This window comes from Pectinophora gossypiella, chromosome 26, assembly GCF_024362695.1.
Source record: "Pectinophora gossypiella chromosome 26, ilPecGoss1.1, whole genome shotgun sequence".
NCBI classification, from domain to species: Eukaryota; Metazoa; Arthropoda; class Insecta; order Lepidoptera; family Gelechiidae; genus Pectinophora; species Pectinophora gossypiella.
Genome location: NC_065429.1, coordinates 571980 through 587971, shown reverse-complemented (window position 1 = coordinate 587971; position 15992 = coordinate 571980). Strand labels below are relative to the sequence as shown.

Below are 15992 nucleotides of genomic sequence, written 5' to 3'. Positions count from 1 at the left end.
CAAATGTTGTCGATGTAACTACCCTCAATTGTGATTATTTTCTTTTTTTGACGTCATAGCCTGAAATTGTTGTCGTTGTAACTACCCTCATTTATTTCTTTTTTTGACATCATAGCTTGCATTTTGTGCTAACCTAACCCGTACCAGGTGTCACTTTATTATGACTTATCGCTTCAATTAACTCATCGAACCGGATTTGATTTTATGGATTGGTCTACGTGGAATAATCCATAGGTGACACCGTAACGAAAACTTTGAAGGATGATTCAGATCATGATTCCGAGTTGATATCAAATGGAATTTTCCGTCGCAAAACTATGGAACTATTAATTACATGTAGGGGTAGGGAGAGTCAGGGTGAAGTTGATTTTGTAAGGATACGTAAGGAAGGTTTATCCAAAGGTAATAAAAACATACATTTCTAACAAAACATCTATTATCAAGCTCAAATATTTACAGATTTGGTGTCAATCAGCTACATAAAAATAAATGCAAATTCGATTGTGGGAATTAAAATTGTTTTCTTAACTTCTAGTGTCGATTCTAGAAAACACAAACTTGCCAGTTCCAAAACACAACAAGACAATGAAGTCAGGTAATTATTGAAATAAATAATTTGAATTTGAAAAATAGTTCTATCTCTTCCCTGTACACATCGTAAGTTAAGGACAGCACTATTTTTAAAACGGTCACACGATTCTTGCAGACACCTCCTAATTTTAAGTTATACCTGTCATTTTCTTATCCGCCGAAAAGGAAAGGGACGGATGATTGACAGCTCTTAATTTTAGGGAGAATGAGTAAATTAATGAAAAACCTGGGCGAATCAAAAAGGTATCTCGCTGTCATGCAATCCGTTTGACATGTGTGCTGTCTACTTAACTCTGTCGAGTTATTGGCCAATGTAAATGTTTTGACGGTTGTTTCCGATTTCTGCTTAAAATTGACGAGTGTTCCATAAATTTTGTGTCCATCCCTGTCCTTTTGGGGGATAAGAAAATGACAGGTATAACTTTAGTTAAAATTAGATGGTGTATTTTGGAATCTGCACCATTTACACCATATTGTGATGGCCCGAATTTACTGCTTTTATAACACGAAAAATACTAATTAATACTTAAAACACTGTAGAATTGATCTTCATGCCTTAATGATATTAATTTGTTGTATACATGGCTTTTGTATCCATTCTATTATACTTAGATTTATGTATATTAGACATGCTTCGAGTAATAAAATCTTATTCCACATATTCAATTGGGTAGTTTCCATTTAGTCACATGAATTACTTTCTACAAAACGTCACCATGGAATCAAGAAATTACTATCAAAGATAAACGAGGAAAGATATAGAATATATTCTTGCGTTTTCTTAATTAAAATGAATAAATCAATTAAATAGAAAAGATAAAATGATTTGTATTAGTTTTAGATTTGCAGTAATTTAGTGGGGTAACAACCCACAAACCCTAAAATGAAGAGACAAAAAGTAGCCTATATCACTCTCCGTCCCTTCAGCTATCTCCACTTAAAAAATGACGTCAATTCCTCGTTCCGTTTTGCCGTGAAAGACTGACAAACAGACAAGACACACTTTCGCATTTATTATATGGATTATGGGTTTTTAGTATGGATTTTCGAACTAGAAAATTACCCAATTATCATCATTATTATATTATGGGTATTATTATGAAAAACAAAAATGTGTTTTCTCCAGTAAAGCTTCCTATATTTTCGATCTGCTATTCTTATCACTTATGACACACGTATCACTTATGGTCACGGGTCACTCATCACTTTTGTCACACAAATGTATCATTGTTGACCCTCTGGGAGTCGAAAAACGCCGCATTAAAGCAATCCATCTAACAAACAATATTGTAATTTCAGATATACGCTTATAAGTGCGCAATGTCAACAAATCTCATATAGCAATATTGCTTTTTTAGGTGAATTGCTTTAATGTGGCCTTTATAATTCCAATTTTCAGTTATCATTTCTGTCTCACAAATGTATCACTTTTGTCTCGTAAATGTATCACTTTTGACTCGCAAATGTATCACCATCACTAGAATCACTCAGTGTCACTGTAGATGGGTATGGGCGGGCGCGGGGCGGGCTGGCGCCGGGGACCGCGCGGGCGGCCGCGGGGGCGCCCGCGTCAGGCACGCACGGAGGGCGGAGCGTTCGCCCCCAGCCCCGGCTCCGCCTCCGAGCCCGAGCTTGAGCCAGAGTCTGAATCGCTGTCGGAGCCGTCTTTCTGTAAAGATAATTTTTGTTCATTAGTTTCCACTAACACAGTTAACTCAAATTCAAAAATATCTATATTCAGTAGGTGACATAGTTACACTTTGAATAGTCAATTTTTACATAACGAACGTCTCATCCGCCTAAAACTACTGCAGCTTCCCACAACCTGTATAGCCAGGGAAAAGAAGCTGCAAGAAAAACCTCGGCACAGGACCCTAGACTTTCTTTAAAAAAAAAACAAAATATTGTTATACAATTGAGTAATTTAGCTGCCTAATATCACTTCTAAGACAGTTAATCCCATGCATTCATTTCTTCTAAATAATCACTAACTTTATAATAATAATCGACCATCATTATAGATATATAATTATTTGATTTCCCCCATTTGTTCCCTGCTGTGTGATATGTAGCGCCACCTAGCCGTGAGTAGCGGAATTACGAGCAGCGCCATCTGTCATTTAATGGAGGGAACCTTACTAATGGTAACCTGCCACTCTGTGATAGATGTCGCTAGTTAGTATGAAAATTCGAAGGGGTACCAACGTATCTAGAACCTACTATACAATAGATGTCGCTAGTTTATATTCCGATGGCGCCCGAGCGCCACCTGGTGTATTTATGTGAATATAATTCTCTCTATTAAATCCTGTGATCAGTTTTTTTTTTATTCTGGCTGCTGGATAGATGGCGCTGAATTTAGCAGGTTACTGCATGGAACGGAACGTTATACTATTTATGTTTTTATTTTTGAAATCATAAAACGAAACATACATGTCACATCGATTATGTTTTGAAATAAACAAATAATGAACAAATAAAACAGAATCTTGCCAGAGTGTTCCGAGAGAATGAAAATATTTAGAGAAGTCTGTTTTTATTTATTTCCTAAATTAAATAAAAGTCTTTTCTTTCTATCATTGGCATCTTGTCAATGGCCCAGTAACGTAGTTGATAAGCGCCATCTGACGGGGTCTGGAGATTTCTTTTTTAATTCTAAAAAGAGACCTCCCATTACTTCTTTGTTATATAAATGTGTGTGGTATGGGGTGGGTGTACCTTGAGCGTGAACACGGTGTATGCGGGCGGGCCGGCGTGGTACCGGCAGTGCAGCGGCAGCGGCAGGCGCGGCGCCGGCTCGCGGCACGGCACGCCGCCGCGCACGTCGCCGCACGACACGAACAGCACCTGCGGGGGTTACGGCTTATTATTTTCAGTTTAAAACACTCGCTGGCACACCCGGACACTTGGGGCATACGGAGGGGCGAGCCTCGCCCGCTGTAGCTCACCCCCGAGCCCCGCCTGTTTTCGCGGGCGGCGTAAGCACCTACACAAAGGCATAGCCCCAAAGGTGTCCCCCCGGCGCGGGCGAGACGCAACCACACGCACGGACACTTCTTACTGTGGCGGACCCAACTAGCTGGCCAACTAGTTTCGCCTACACGTAACAGATGGCGCCACATTAACCAATGCAGTCCTGAAACGCGCTAACGAAGTTTTCAACCTAGCTCAGTCGCTGGTGGGGAGCGGAGAGTTCTGTACGAAGTATTATATTCCGAAGGAAACTTATTATATTCAATTCAATAATTTATTTACATACACACTATTGGAGGGGTTCAGATAGTCTATGGAATAAACTTATTTTTACTCGCACTGAATTCAAAATATACTCCAGATAAACGATGTTTATCAAAATCTGCCCGACAACGATTAGACTGCCTGTTTTATAGAGTCCTCACTAGCGCCATCTGTATTTTCTCAGTAGTATTACGGTTGCGTTGTCAACGCCATATATTCGTCTTCTACGTAGTCCCATCACGTACCACTAAATGGCGCTGTTATTTTAGATTACCTATAATAGGTACAGTCATGAGCAATATAATGCACCCACTTTAGGACTCTGTCTCACTAACATATTTGATATTTAGTGAGACTTACAGTTCAATTTGTCAAAAAAGTTAATGTGACATGGCACCAAAGTATATACATATTAATGCTCGTGACCGTACATACGTAAACTCGACCGTGATTTTTCTCGGGAATGAGGGTTTCTTCACGATGTTTTCCTTCACCGCTGAGCACGTGATAATCCGAATTGACGATAGAAACATGAATTCGAAAATAAATTCGATAATTATTAGCTTTGGCCCGTGCTCGGATTCAAAATTCGAACTTGCCACCCTCACATGCACCTTCATCACCGATTTAAGAGCCACGCTCTTACCGGTGTAGCATTCTCCATTCTTGTCTATCAAAGGCCAATTCTTTCACTTCCTTATAAGACACAACGTTCTCCTTAATCTGTTCCATCTAAGCTCTTCTTGGTCTCCTCCTTCGTCTCTGTCCTTGTAGCTTCCTAATCTAATCTAGCCTACAAGATCCCACTGCTGGGCAAAGGTCTCCCCTTCCTCTTTCCATTTTTCGCGGTCCTGTGCGTATTCCGGCCAATCTCTCCGGCAGTTCCGGCTTCCTATGATGTTTTTAACAAGCTGGTGGTACCTGGTTGGTGTCGCACAGCACATGCTTGAGGCAGTGCTTGGCGGCGGGCAGGGCGGGCTGTGGGCAGCGCACGCCGCCCTCCGCGAACGTGCAGCGCCCCGCCAGCGGCGGCCGCGGGCACGGGGTGGTGGCCTGGGGGGGAGGGGATATAAATCACTATGGTATAACAAAAGCCATGGTATAAGAAGACCAGGTATGCTCAATCCAATGACAAGCCGCCATTGCTAGCCCATTGATGACGTAAGTGTTACCATTAAATTGGTATCTCCAACATTCCAAGGACGTAAATTTTGTTATTGAAAATTAAGCGAATTACTGACCAATGTATTTAAGTAATTAATTGTTACTTGTCACATATATAAAAATCATTAAAACTGTAAGTAAATCTTTTACTAAAAGTTCAAAATTTCCTTGCAAAGTAAAAATAGAAACATTGGTCGTGGGTAATTTATTTTTTTACGAAATGGCAACGCAGGGCGGGATGACGTCAGCTGGGTTAACCTTGAAATGTAGCTGTCACTTTTGAGCATATCTGGTTTTCTTATACCATGACGAAACCTATGCTTAAAACTGACAGCTAACATTTCAAGGTTATTAGTTCAATTCCATGTTTTGCGAAAGGGATGTTTTGCGAATGAGACATTTTGCGAAATGGACGTATTGCGAATGAGACATTTTGTGAAATGGACGTTTTGCGAAAGAGACATTTTGCGAATGGGACGTTTTGCGAATGGGACGTTTTGCGAATGGGACAATCTGCGAACGAAACATTTCGCGAAAGGGACGTTTTGCGAAAAGGGACGTTTCGCGCCGGTCACCTGTCCACCCACCTTGAGCCTCTTGTGGTGCAGCTTGCGGGCCAGCACGGCGTCCACGCCATGCTTGCGGCGGTAGCTGGCGAACGCCTTCAGCTTGCGCAGCTGGCGGCGCTCGCGCACCGTCAGCGGCCCGCTCAGCGACTGCGAGTAGATGCTGCCTGCAGTGGACAGACGAGGCATTAGGTGGCCAGACAATGAGCAGGGGTCGTATGGGTAGTTTCCTAGGTCAAAGATTGACCTGATTGTCCATAAGTAAGATGAACCGTGCTTCTTATTAAATTATAATTAAATTTTAATATTGGTGCTAATTCCTGTAAATACCATCTAATTTTATTTTAAGTTATATCTGTCATTTTCTTATCCGCTGAAAAGGAAAGGGACGGGTAATCGACAAGCATAAAATTTATGGAACACACGTCAATTTTAAGCACAAATCTAAACCAACCGTCTAAAAATTTTACATCCGTCAATTACCCGACACAGTTAAGTAGACAGCACGTCAAACGGATTGCATACCAGCGACGTACCTTTTGATTCGCCCGGGTTATTCATTCATTTACTCATTCTTCCTAAAATTAAGAGTTGTGAATCATCCGTCCCTTTCCTTTTCGACGGATATGAAAATGACGGATATAACTTAAAATAAAATTAGGCGGTGTCTGCAGGAATCGGGGCCATTGTAATAATAATAATAAGTGTTTTATTTCCAAAAATAACACAAACGAAAAGTTACAATAGTGGTCCAATATTTAAGTACTACTAATGTTGCACGCCCGATTGGGTTAAATTTTACCTAAGAACTGTATTTTTTCTTTTTATAATGTATCTATGATATATTTTTTTTGTACTGTACAATTGCAATAAAACTCTTTTGTTTTGATTTTTGAAGTTTAAGTTTTGAAGTAAACTTTATTATTCTTTGGCGGCGAGGGTGTGCTGCCGCCAAAGGATGTTTTCGGGGTACCGAACTGAGTATAGTACCCCGCTAGCCACAAGTTGGTAGTGCGACTAGGGATCGACGATCCAACGGTATTATGTTGGAAGTTGTATATATGCGTCTTGCTGTGTAAACTTCGATATCGCGCTTCACGACTGCTTGAAGACTGCATTATTGAATGTGGCGCCATCTGTTGCATGTGGGCGGAACTAGGTGGCCAACTAGTTGGGTCCGCTACAATTCCACGACAATGGCGTACAGAGAAGTGGCAGATTATTATTGCATCGACGCTAGCGCCACAGTTGCGCGTAGTGGGAGAAATAATTAACTAAAATTAAAAATAAATTGGTGCGTTTGGTGTTGGCGCTCAATGAAACGAGCGTGCCGTTTGCGGCGAGCGCGCGGTGGTTGTCAATAGAGTTTGACAGATACTAATAATACTACTTCTTCATCTTGTGACGTCGACGCATCTTTTGTTTGTTCATAACTTTTTATTTATTTATTTTATTTAGATAACCAACAGCTTATAAAACAGAACATATAATAAAGTATTTAACAAACCAACTTAAGCTACTTAAAGGTTACCCTAGATAGGTTATGCAGATAGAAAAGTACATTGTCATTATGAGCAGACTTGTGTAAACCCGAGCCGCGGTTTGCTTACGTAAAGTACACGACTTTAAAGGAAACAGTTTTTATATAATGATAATTAATAAATTAAATTAATTATAGACTCGATTAGTTTTATCCAAATTCTTCTGTTATTTAAACATCTGAATTATTACTAATTCAACAACACATACAATTACATCTTTAAATCGAACAACAAGCATCTTTATTGAAAAGTACATTTGGTTTTTCACAAATATTAATTAATATTGCACTCACAGTACTGCTCTTTCTCCGCCTTGAGCGTCTTGAGGTAGTCCAGGCGCGCGGCCCGCAGCAGCGTCCTCAGCCGCGCCATCTGCCCCACGTAGGCGGCCTGCAGCGAGCGCAGGGCTCCGCCCGCCTCCGACACCGCCTCCTCCGCCGTGAACACGCCCGCCCGCCTGCGGGACACGTCCGATCACAAGGGAACCCGGGAAATCCCACAGAATCGCCAATAGTCGTTTTATTTACTACATACATACATAAACTCACGCCTATTTCCTACCGGGATAAGCAGAAGCTATGGAGTTCCATTTGCTTCGATCCTGACACACATCTCTTGCTTCCTCCACATTCATCAATCGTTTCATACACTCACGATCAGAGTAGATCTTACTGAACCTTTTCTATGGACATCTCCAATTTGGTCAATGTACGTCCTTCTAGGTATTCCTCTACCTCACAACCTCACAACACACACGATAGAAGTAGGTGTCTCCAGACAACCCACGTACCAGAGCGGCAGTTCCTCGCAGTCGGCGTCCTCGGGGTCACTGCCCTCGTCCCCCCCCTCCGCTGACGTCACACACACGCTCTCGCCGTCGCTGTCACTTGCGCTCGCGCACTCCATTATGCTGGACGAGTACGCCGCGTTGACGGCCGTCGCGTCGATTTGTTCTGGAAGATTTGTATTTTTTTTATTATAACTACAAAAATGTCATCAATAATTTATGAGCCACGCTCTTTTTGGTTTCTCCGCTCTTGTCTATAAACGGCCTCTGTGGTCCAGTGGATTCGGAGGTCTCGGGTTCGAATCCCGGTGGGTACATATCACAAAAATCATTTTGTGATCCCTAGTTGGGTTAGGACATTACAGGCTGATCACCTGATTATCCAAATGTAAGCTGATCCGTGCTTCGGAAACACGTTAAGCCGTTGGTCCCGGTTGCTACTTACTGATGTAAGTAGTCGTTACATGAGTCATGTCAGGGGCATATGGCGGCTTGATAATAACCCTGACACCAGGGTTGATGAGGTTGGTAATCCACCTCATAACCCAACAAACCCAATTCTTTGACTTCGTTATAAAACACGACCAATTTATTAAAAATATTATAGAAGGGAATCAACATGGAAAGAGAGGAAGGGGAAGACCAAGAAGAGCTTACATGGAACAGACGTTATGTCACTAAACCTGTATTGGGCTGGTTTTCCCTTAGCGGGTTAGGTCAGACAGGCAGTCGCTTCTGTAAAAACCGGACCTGTCAAATCTTCAGGTTAGGTTAGTGGACCTTCTGACTTGCCTTCATTGGCCGGCCAAAGAGAGGCGTTAGAGCTATATGCTCGTAGGGTGGAAGTGAAGGATACATAAGTCGCGAGTTGGTGAGGCGGGTAAACCTCGCAGAAAGCGATGTACAGTAATGAGCAATATAATGTACCCACTTTAGGAGTCTGTCGCACTAACATATTTGACATTCAGTGAGACTTACAGTTCAATTTGTCAAAAAAATTAAAGTGACATGGTACCAAATAAAAAAAAAATATCTCCAACCCGCAGTGGAGCAGCGTGGTGGAGTATGCTCCATACTCCCTCCGGTTGATTGAGGGGAGGCCTGTGCCCAGCAGTGGGACGTATATAGGCTGTTTATGTTTATGTATGTATGGTACCAAAGTGTATACATATTAATGCTCGTGACCGTACACCTCTCGACACTGAGGGAGATGAAGGTATGATAATAAAACTTACTGAAGGGATCGACGGCGTGCGGAGATATCTGCTCGTGGTCGGCGGGGTCACTGACCACCGACACCGACGACGCGCACGACGTGGTGCGCACGCGCTCCGGCCTGCGACATTAGCCTGGATTACATTGTTGCCAACATTTTGAACACGCAGATTGTGCCTTAGGTCACTTAGGCGCCCCATACACCTACAATAATATTGCACAATACTGCATGCACAATATTATTGAACGTTTAGGGATAGTATTGAAACATTGCACAATGATTGAACAGAAGATTGAGCGAGCTTAAATTTTATTGGGCAATATTTTTTTCTTGCACTGCGTAGGCTTAACATTGCGCAATATTTTTCATTTTAGTTTTCGGAGCGATCGCGACCCGTCAGTCACGATATTATTTTGCTTGTTAACGCTATCAACATAACTGTCCCCTATAGATATCCCCGACATCCCGTTACAAAAACGTTCACATTACCACGATATAGTAGAACCAACTTAGGATTACATCAACCCTTATCCAGAGCATGTGCATCCTATAACGATTTGAACGCGAAATCTCTTCAACTAGATATATTTTCCGATTCACAGCGAGCTCTGAAGAGCAAACTGACAAGACACTATCTCCATTTAAAAATAGTTAAATTAGTATACCTAGTTCTGTTTTTTTTTGTACCAACTAGTGCGATAATATGATATATTAGTGTAATTAATAGTGAGATTTTAGCTGCTGAGAAGTTAGTCTCAACAGACTAGATGTTGTTTTCTTTTTATGATGAATGTTGTGTTCACTTGTAATTGGCTTACACATAAGTACTGTTTTACTTTGTTTAATTATGTCCTAACTAAATGTTATAATGTGCATAGCTGTAAGTGATCCATAAATAAATAAATAAATAAATATTTATTTGCATGTATTTTATTGGTAAAATTGTACTTTATTGGTAATAAGTTGTACTTATAGTTTGTACCCGCAGTCTTTCATTTTTTATTTTTTTTTTACATTTTTCCTCACCTTATGGTTGTCTGGAAGAAATCGCTTCAAGCGATAAGGCCGCCATTTGCCATGTACTTAGTTAAGAGACTTTTTGTAATTATTTCTTTTTATTTTTACCGACTTCAAAAAAGGAGGAGGTTCTCAATTCGACCGTATATTTTTTTTTTTTTTTTATGTTTGTTCGGGCATATCTTCGTCGTATATGAACCGATTTTGATAATTCTTTTTTTGTTTGAAAGGAGATATACCCAAGGGGGTCCCATGTCAAGGAAGTCAGGATCTGATGATGGAAGACCAGAGAAATCGAGGGGAATTTTCAAAAATCGTAGGAGCGACTAGTGCGTTTGTAAAGTCATATTAATCGGATCGATCTTTAGGCTTCGGGAAAACTTCCCGACCTTCGAAAACTGGTCAGCATCAGGGAGACACCCTATGGCCTGGCAAAACTATACAACCTGGAGCAATTTTTCTTTCACGAAACGTATTTAAATCTTGATCAAATTCAATCGCCGGTGCAAAAAAACAAAATGGCGGAAAAACAAGATGGCCGCCATACAAAATTTTGTCGATTTTGGAAGAAGCCCCTTTGGGTAAAAATAATGTATGGGGCGCTTACTCAAAACGTCATGTAGAGTACGGAAATACTTTCTGGTCACCAAAAATTGCTCCGCATCAGAGAAATACTCTACGGCCTGGCAAAACTATCGCACGTGAAGCAATATTTCTTTCAGAGCACTTATTTAAATCTTGGTCAAATTCCATAGCGTGTGAAAAAAAAAATGGCGGAAAAACAAGATGGCCGCCATACAAAATTTTGTTTTTCCAGAAAATGTCTTGGGGGTGAAAATGATGTATAGGGGTGTGATCGGAACGTCATCTTTGAAAACTGCTCCCAATCAGGGAGACATTCTACGGCCTGGCAAACCTATTGCACCTGGATTTTGTTTGTTTCCACGACACCCATTTAAATCATGGTCAAATTCTGTCGCCGGTGAAAAAAAACAAAATGGCGGAAAAACAAGATGGCCGCCCTACGAAGAGGGACAGTTTCGAATAAACAGGACACGCGAGCTGCTTTAGCAGCGAGCGAACCACGCGAAATCTACTGTATCTATATGTGTGCGTGAGTGTGTATGATAGCAGCTTCCACTGACAACCACATGTGTGTGTATGTGTGTGTGTGTGTGTGTGTGTGTGTGTGTGTGTGTGTGTGTGTGTGTGTGTGTGCGCGTGTGTGTTGAGTGTGTGTGTGTAAACATGTTCATCAATAATAATTGTGATCACTACTAATCATGTATTAATATATATCAATATAAATCAGAAAATTTGTTTGTCTCTGCATCCTTGCTCGGTCTAACCATCACTTAAAATCGTAAAATAAAATAAAATTTTTAACAAAAAAAAACCGACTTCAAACGCAAAACTAAAAAGCAATAAATAAATTTACTTCGCACAAAGTAATTAGTACGTATTTTCAATTAGTTAATTAATTTTATAAATCTGAAGTCGGTGCCAAGTAAATGCTACAACAACCCTACTACATTATCAAATTACTATGTACACACAATATTGTTTAATACCTATATCAAAGCAATTACAAAACAATGTCAAACAAAAAATTACAAAACAATCAGTATTGAAAAATATATGAATCGGTACTTCGTTGTAGCATTTCCTTGGCACCGGCTTCAGATTTATAAAATTAATTAACTAATTGAAAATACGTACTAATTACTTTGTGCGAAGTAAATTTATTTATTGCTTTTTAGTTTTGCGTTTGAAGTCGGTTTTTTTTTTGTTAAAAATTTTGGTGCAATAAAGTGTATTTGTATTGTATTGTATTCTATTGTATGTATGTATGTAGATGAATTGCTGCGATGTGGCCTTCTTAACCCTGCAGTACTCACTTGACGTAGTGCTGCAGCTGGTGCAGTAGCGTTTCGCTGGTGGTGACGGGCGGCGGCGGCGCCGCGCCGCGCTGGCGGGACATCAGCGCTGCACGTGCGTGCTCGAAGCATAACCTGGAACGGACACACTCGCGTCACACAGTGTACTGCGGGGCGGAAGGCAAGAGGGAAACCACTGCCCTATTTAAACCTAGCCCGTCCTAGTTTAACTGGTTCCTTTTTTTTTTCAAAAAGTATTTTTTTCTTGTGTCTATTCTTATTTTTTTTGTTGTTGTAGCGTTGCCTGGCTGTAACTTTTGATACCTTTTGTTATTCCGTTTCTTTTTTTTTCTTTAACTACCTAATCCAATTATGCAATTGAGTAATTTAGCTGCCTAATATCAGTTCTCAGACAGTTAATACTTTTTTTTTGACGTGACTTATTGATGTGACAGATGACATTAACTACTTGGCCGGAAAAACAGTTAATCCCATGCATTGATATCTTCTAAATAATCACTAACCTCCAAATCCAAATATCCATACACACACACTTTCACATTTATAATATTAGTAAGAAGTAAGATAAACTTGTTGAAGGTTTCCTACTTGGCCGAACAAATGGGGAGCCCTGAGGGCTCATGACACTCACTGATGATCAGCATTATCAGCTCTTGCTGGCAAACTGCACTTGTCGTGCGCACAGCGGCGGTAGGGCGCGTTGGGGTCTTGCAGAATGTGCCGTGCGCAATACTCGCTGCCGTTGACCACTTGTAACGCACACTTGTAGCGCTTGTATGCGCATGAGCGCGAGCGGGAAACGATTTCTTTCTGGAGCTGCAAAAGAGGTATTTATTTAAATAAATAATGATGATGATGATCTCCGACCGATTTCGCCCATGGCGACCACTTCGACTCCTAGTCGGCACGACGCTGATGCAGCCGAAGATGGCTTATGTAGCCTATCTTTACAGTGAACTCCCGCGCACAGTGAAGGCACGTGAGCACACCGTTTTGATAATTATAATGAATAGCGGCAGGGGGACGGGCCTGCAACTCATCACGTTTAGCGTCGAGGTCTGCCGTGCGCTGTTGCTCGAACTCGTCTACTCGCCTCATCACCAGCCTGCGCCATTAATTAAATAAATAAATACATAAAAGGGTAGGGCGGTCCAGGGTTGGTAATTCACCTCACAATCCACACGATAGAAGAAGAAGAATACATAAAACATAAACATAATATAAACAGCCTATATACGTCCCACTGCTGGGCACAGGCCTCACCTCAATCAACCGGAGGGGGTATGGAGCATACTCCACCACGCTGCTCCACAGCGGGTTGGTGGAGGTATCTTTACGGCTAATAGCCGGGACCCACGGCTTAACGTGCCCTCCGAAGCACGGAATCAACTTATTTTATCAGACAATCAGGTGATTCAAGCCTGTAAAGTTCTTACCAAACACAGGACAGTCTCAAAATGATTTCGACAATATCCCCATCGGGAATGGATGTACAATAATGTACATACATACCTGTGCCCTCAGTTTGTCCTCCTCTTGCTTCCGCAAGGCGTCAGGGTCCGGGGGCTTGATGGACTTGACGTTGGTGATCCGCAGCCCAGTTCCAGAGCGAGCGCCCCGTGACACCATGCGCACCTTCGGCAGGTGGATCACCTTGCGCGGAGGGTTCGACATCGTGGACTTAACTGGAAACGAGTCACAATTGTTTTCATCACTTCATAGTCTCATTTTTCACTTTTATTATGTGTCTTATTGTAGATTTGCCGCAAATGGCATTAACTACCGGACAAATGGGGAGCGCTGAAGGCTCTCACCCGGTACAACGTTTAAGACAACAGGCCTGAGGGTGCCCAGTTGGGTGCGAACCTCGGCTCAGGGCGTCGTCTGAGAGGAAAAATATTTGAAAGATTTAATCGACCCTGGGTTGATAGCGATAAGCGCTGATTGAGGGAGTAGTCGTGGGCAGTTATTGGATGTTTGTTTTCTTCCCAAGCTGGTCCGTGGAGGATTGCAATGTGGTAATGCTTTGGCAATGGTTCAAAATTCAAATTCAAAATTCAAAAATATCTTTATTCAGTAGATAACATAGTTACACTTTGAATCGTCAATTTTTACATAACGAACGTCTCATCCGCCTAAAACTACTGCAGCTTCTCACAACCTGTATAGCCGGCTGGCTCTCTGGCTGTACCACGCAAGTACCCTAGGCATCGGTTAAATAAAATATTTGCTACCCCATTTCCAAGGACCAATTTGGGGCTTCAGTCTCCTTTGGTTTGGATTTGTTCGAAATACAATTTACTTTCAAATAATACTTATATTAGATTTATATTTATTTCACGATAATTATGTTAATTTTAAGAAAAAGCTTTTATTAGAACATTTATGTTAGATACATCATCATCAGCCCATTAACGTCCCCACTGCCGGGGCACGGGCCTTCCCTATGGATGGATAGGGAGATCGGGCTTTAAACAATCACGCGGGCCCAGTGCGGATTGATGGTTATTAACGACTGCTAATGCAGCCGGGACCAACGGCTTAACGTGCCTTCCGAAGCACGGAGGAGCTCGAGATGAAAACTTTTATTTTTTGTGGTCACCTACCCATCCTATGACCGGCCTTTGCGAAAGTTGCTTAACTTCAACAATCGCAGACCGAGCGCGTTTACCGCTGCGCCACCGAGCTCCTCATATTTTTTTTAACAGACTTCTAAATATAAAAAAAGTACACAACGCTAGGCAAAGGTGATAATGAAGAGAGAGAGAGAAAGAAGAACAAACAAAAGGGTGGTTTTCCGTCACGCTCACACAGTGATTATTTTATTACCCTTTTGGTAATTTCAAAGCCCTCTAATTACACCATAAGTTGTGTAGAAAGTTTGGTGAAAAGACGTGTTGTTTGTTCTTGATAAAGGCTACATTAACATCAATTACAGGTGCTTTACTTACCTATTTTTTTAATATGTAGATATTTTACGTGAATTTATTTAAATTATGTGGCAGGTAGGTACATGATAAGAAAACATTAAATTATAACTTCAATTACAAGTGCTTTACTTAGGTACCTACCTATTTTTTTAATATGTACCTAAATATTTTACGTGAATTTATGTAAATTATGTGGCAGGTAGGTATGTACATGATAAGAAAACAAAAATAAATTTTATACCTACATACCTATATGTGTGAAAAGAAATTTATTTTATGTACCTACCTAACTTGTGTGCGTAATTGTACTGAAATAGGTAGGTAAAGAATGAACGAGCGTAAAATTGTCCGTAAACATAATGTAAACAAACTTACGCTGGTGCAGTCTAATGTTGTGAGATTGTAAACTATTATAATTTTCACTTCTAAATCGATACATGCTGAATAAAATATGAAATTTTTACTGCGCAAAACACTCACAAAATGGCTCGATTTTCACTAAAGAAAAACCAAGTACCTACCTAGATCAGCCGCGAAAATTCGTAACTATCAAAAGAACACCTTTTATTTACAATATCGTAACTACAACGTACAAGTGAATAATAAATACACCAAGTACCTTTAAAAATAAATTAAATAATTACCACGTCGTCATTACTTTTACAAGAAATTAGCTAATGATTTTCTATGAAATAAATGAAAGAGTGTATTGTAAACAGTGGTGGGTCGGCCATTTGCACGGAGTGACAGAGTATTTTAGGTCCGTAACTTTCAAGTCTCATAATTATGATTAAAAGTTAATGATTCAATACAAAAATATGCACAAAAGAAAGCGCTTAACTTGGACTACAATAAGAAACATAGTGATGAAGTGAAACATACCTGTGCTTGTTACAGATCATCATTCTGTCACCGGAGACCTCACTACGTTAACCACCAAGTTTTGCAATGGCGTCCGCTTGAAAATACCTATCAGGATTTCGATTTGTGACGAAATTTTTTACTCCCTTTTTTACTTATAGTAGCACTGTAACAAATCTTAGTT

General features: G+C 40.8%; 1 protein-coding gene across 3 annotated transcripts; it reads right to left on the bottom strand.

Annotated features, from left to right (window-relative positions):
• Positions 1-418: 418 nt before the first annotated feature.
• Positions 419-15967, bottom strand: LOC126378419 (KAT8 regulatory NSL complex subunit 2). 3 transcript variants are annotated; one of them, XM_050026770.1, is made up of 11 exons: positions 15830-15967; positions 13530-13702; positions 12649-12833; positions 12018-12131; positions 9122-9222; positions 7890-8052; positions 7393-7556; positions 5580-5725; positions 4750-4881; positions 3310-3438; positions 419-2260 (listed from the first exon to the last, which is right to left on the bottom strand). In XM_050026770.1, exons 2-11 carry the CDS (start codon positions 13689-13691, stop codon positions 2162-2164), a joined length of 1395 nt encoding a protein of 464 aa, XP_049882727.1. In that variant the 5' UTR covers positions 13692-13702; positions 15830-15967; the 3' UTR covers positions 419-2161. The 3 variants fall into 3 exon arrangements, with proteins under 3 accessions (XP_049882727.1, XP_049882726.1, XP_049882728.1); XM_050026769.1 differs by lacking the exon at positions 15830-15967 and adding an exon at positions 15323-15523; XM_050026771.1 differs by lacking the exon at positions 15830-15967 and adding an exon at positions 14847-14927.
• Positions 15968-15992: the final 25 nt, after the last annotated feature.

Coding starts and splice junctions, on each gene's coding strand:
- LOC126378419 (XM_050026769.1), bottom strand. CDS start 15,386: ATGTATCGATTTAGAAGTGAAAATTATAATAGTTTACAATCTCACAAC. Junction 12,132..12,648: donor GCTGATAATGCTGATCATCA/GTGAGTGTCATG, acceptor TGTCCGTTCCAG/GTTATGCTTCGAGCACGCAC. Junction 5,726..7,392: donor GGCGGAGAAAGAGCAGTACT/GTGAGTGCAATA, acceptor TGTCCACTGCAG/GCAGCATCTACTCGCAGTCG.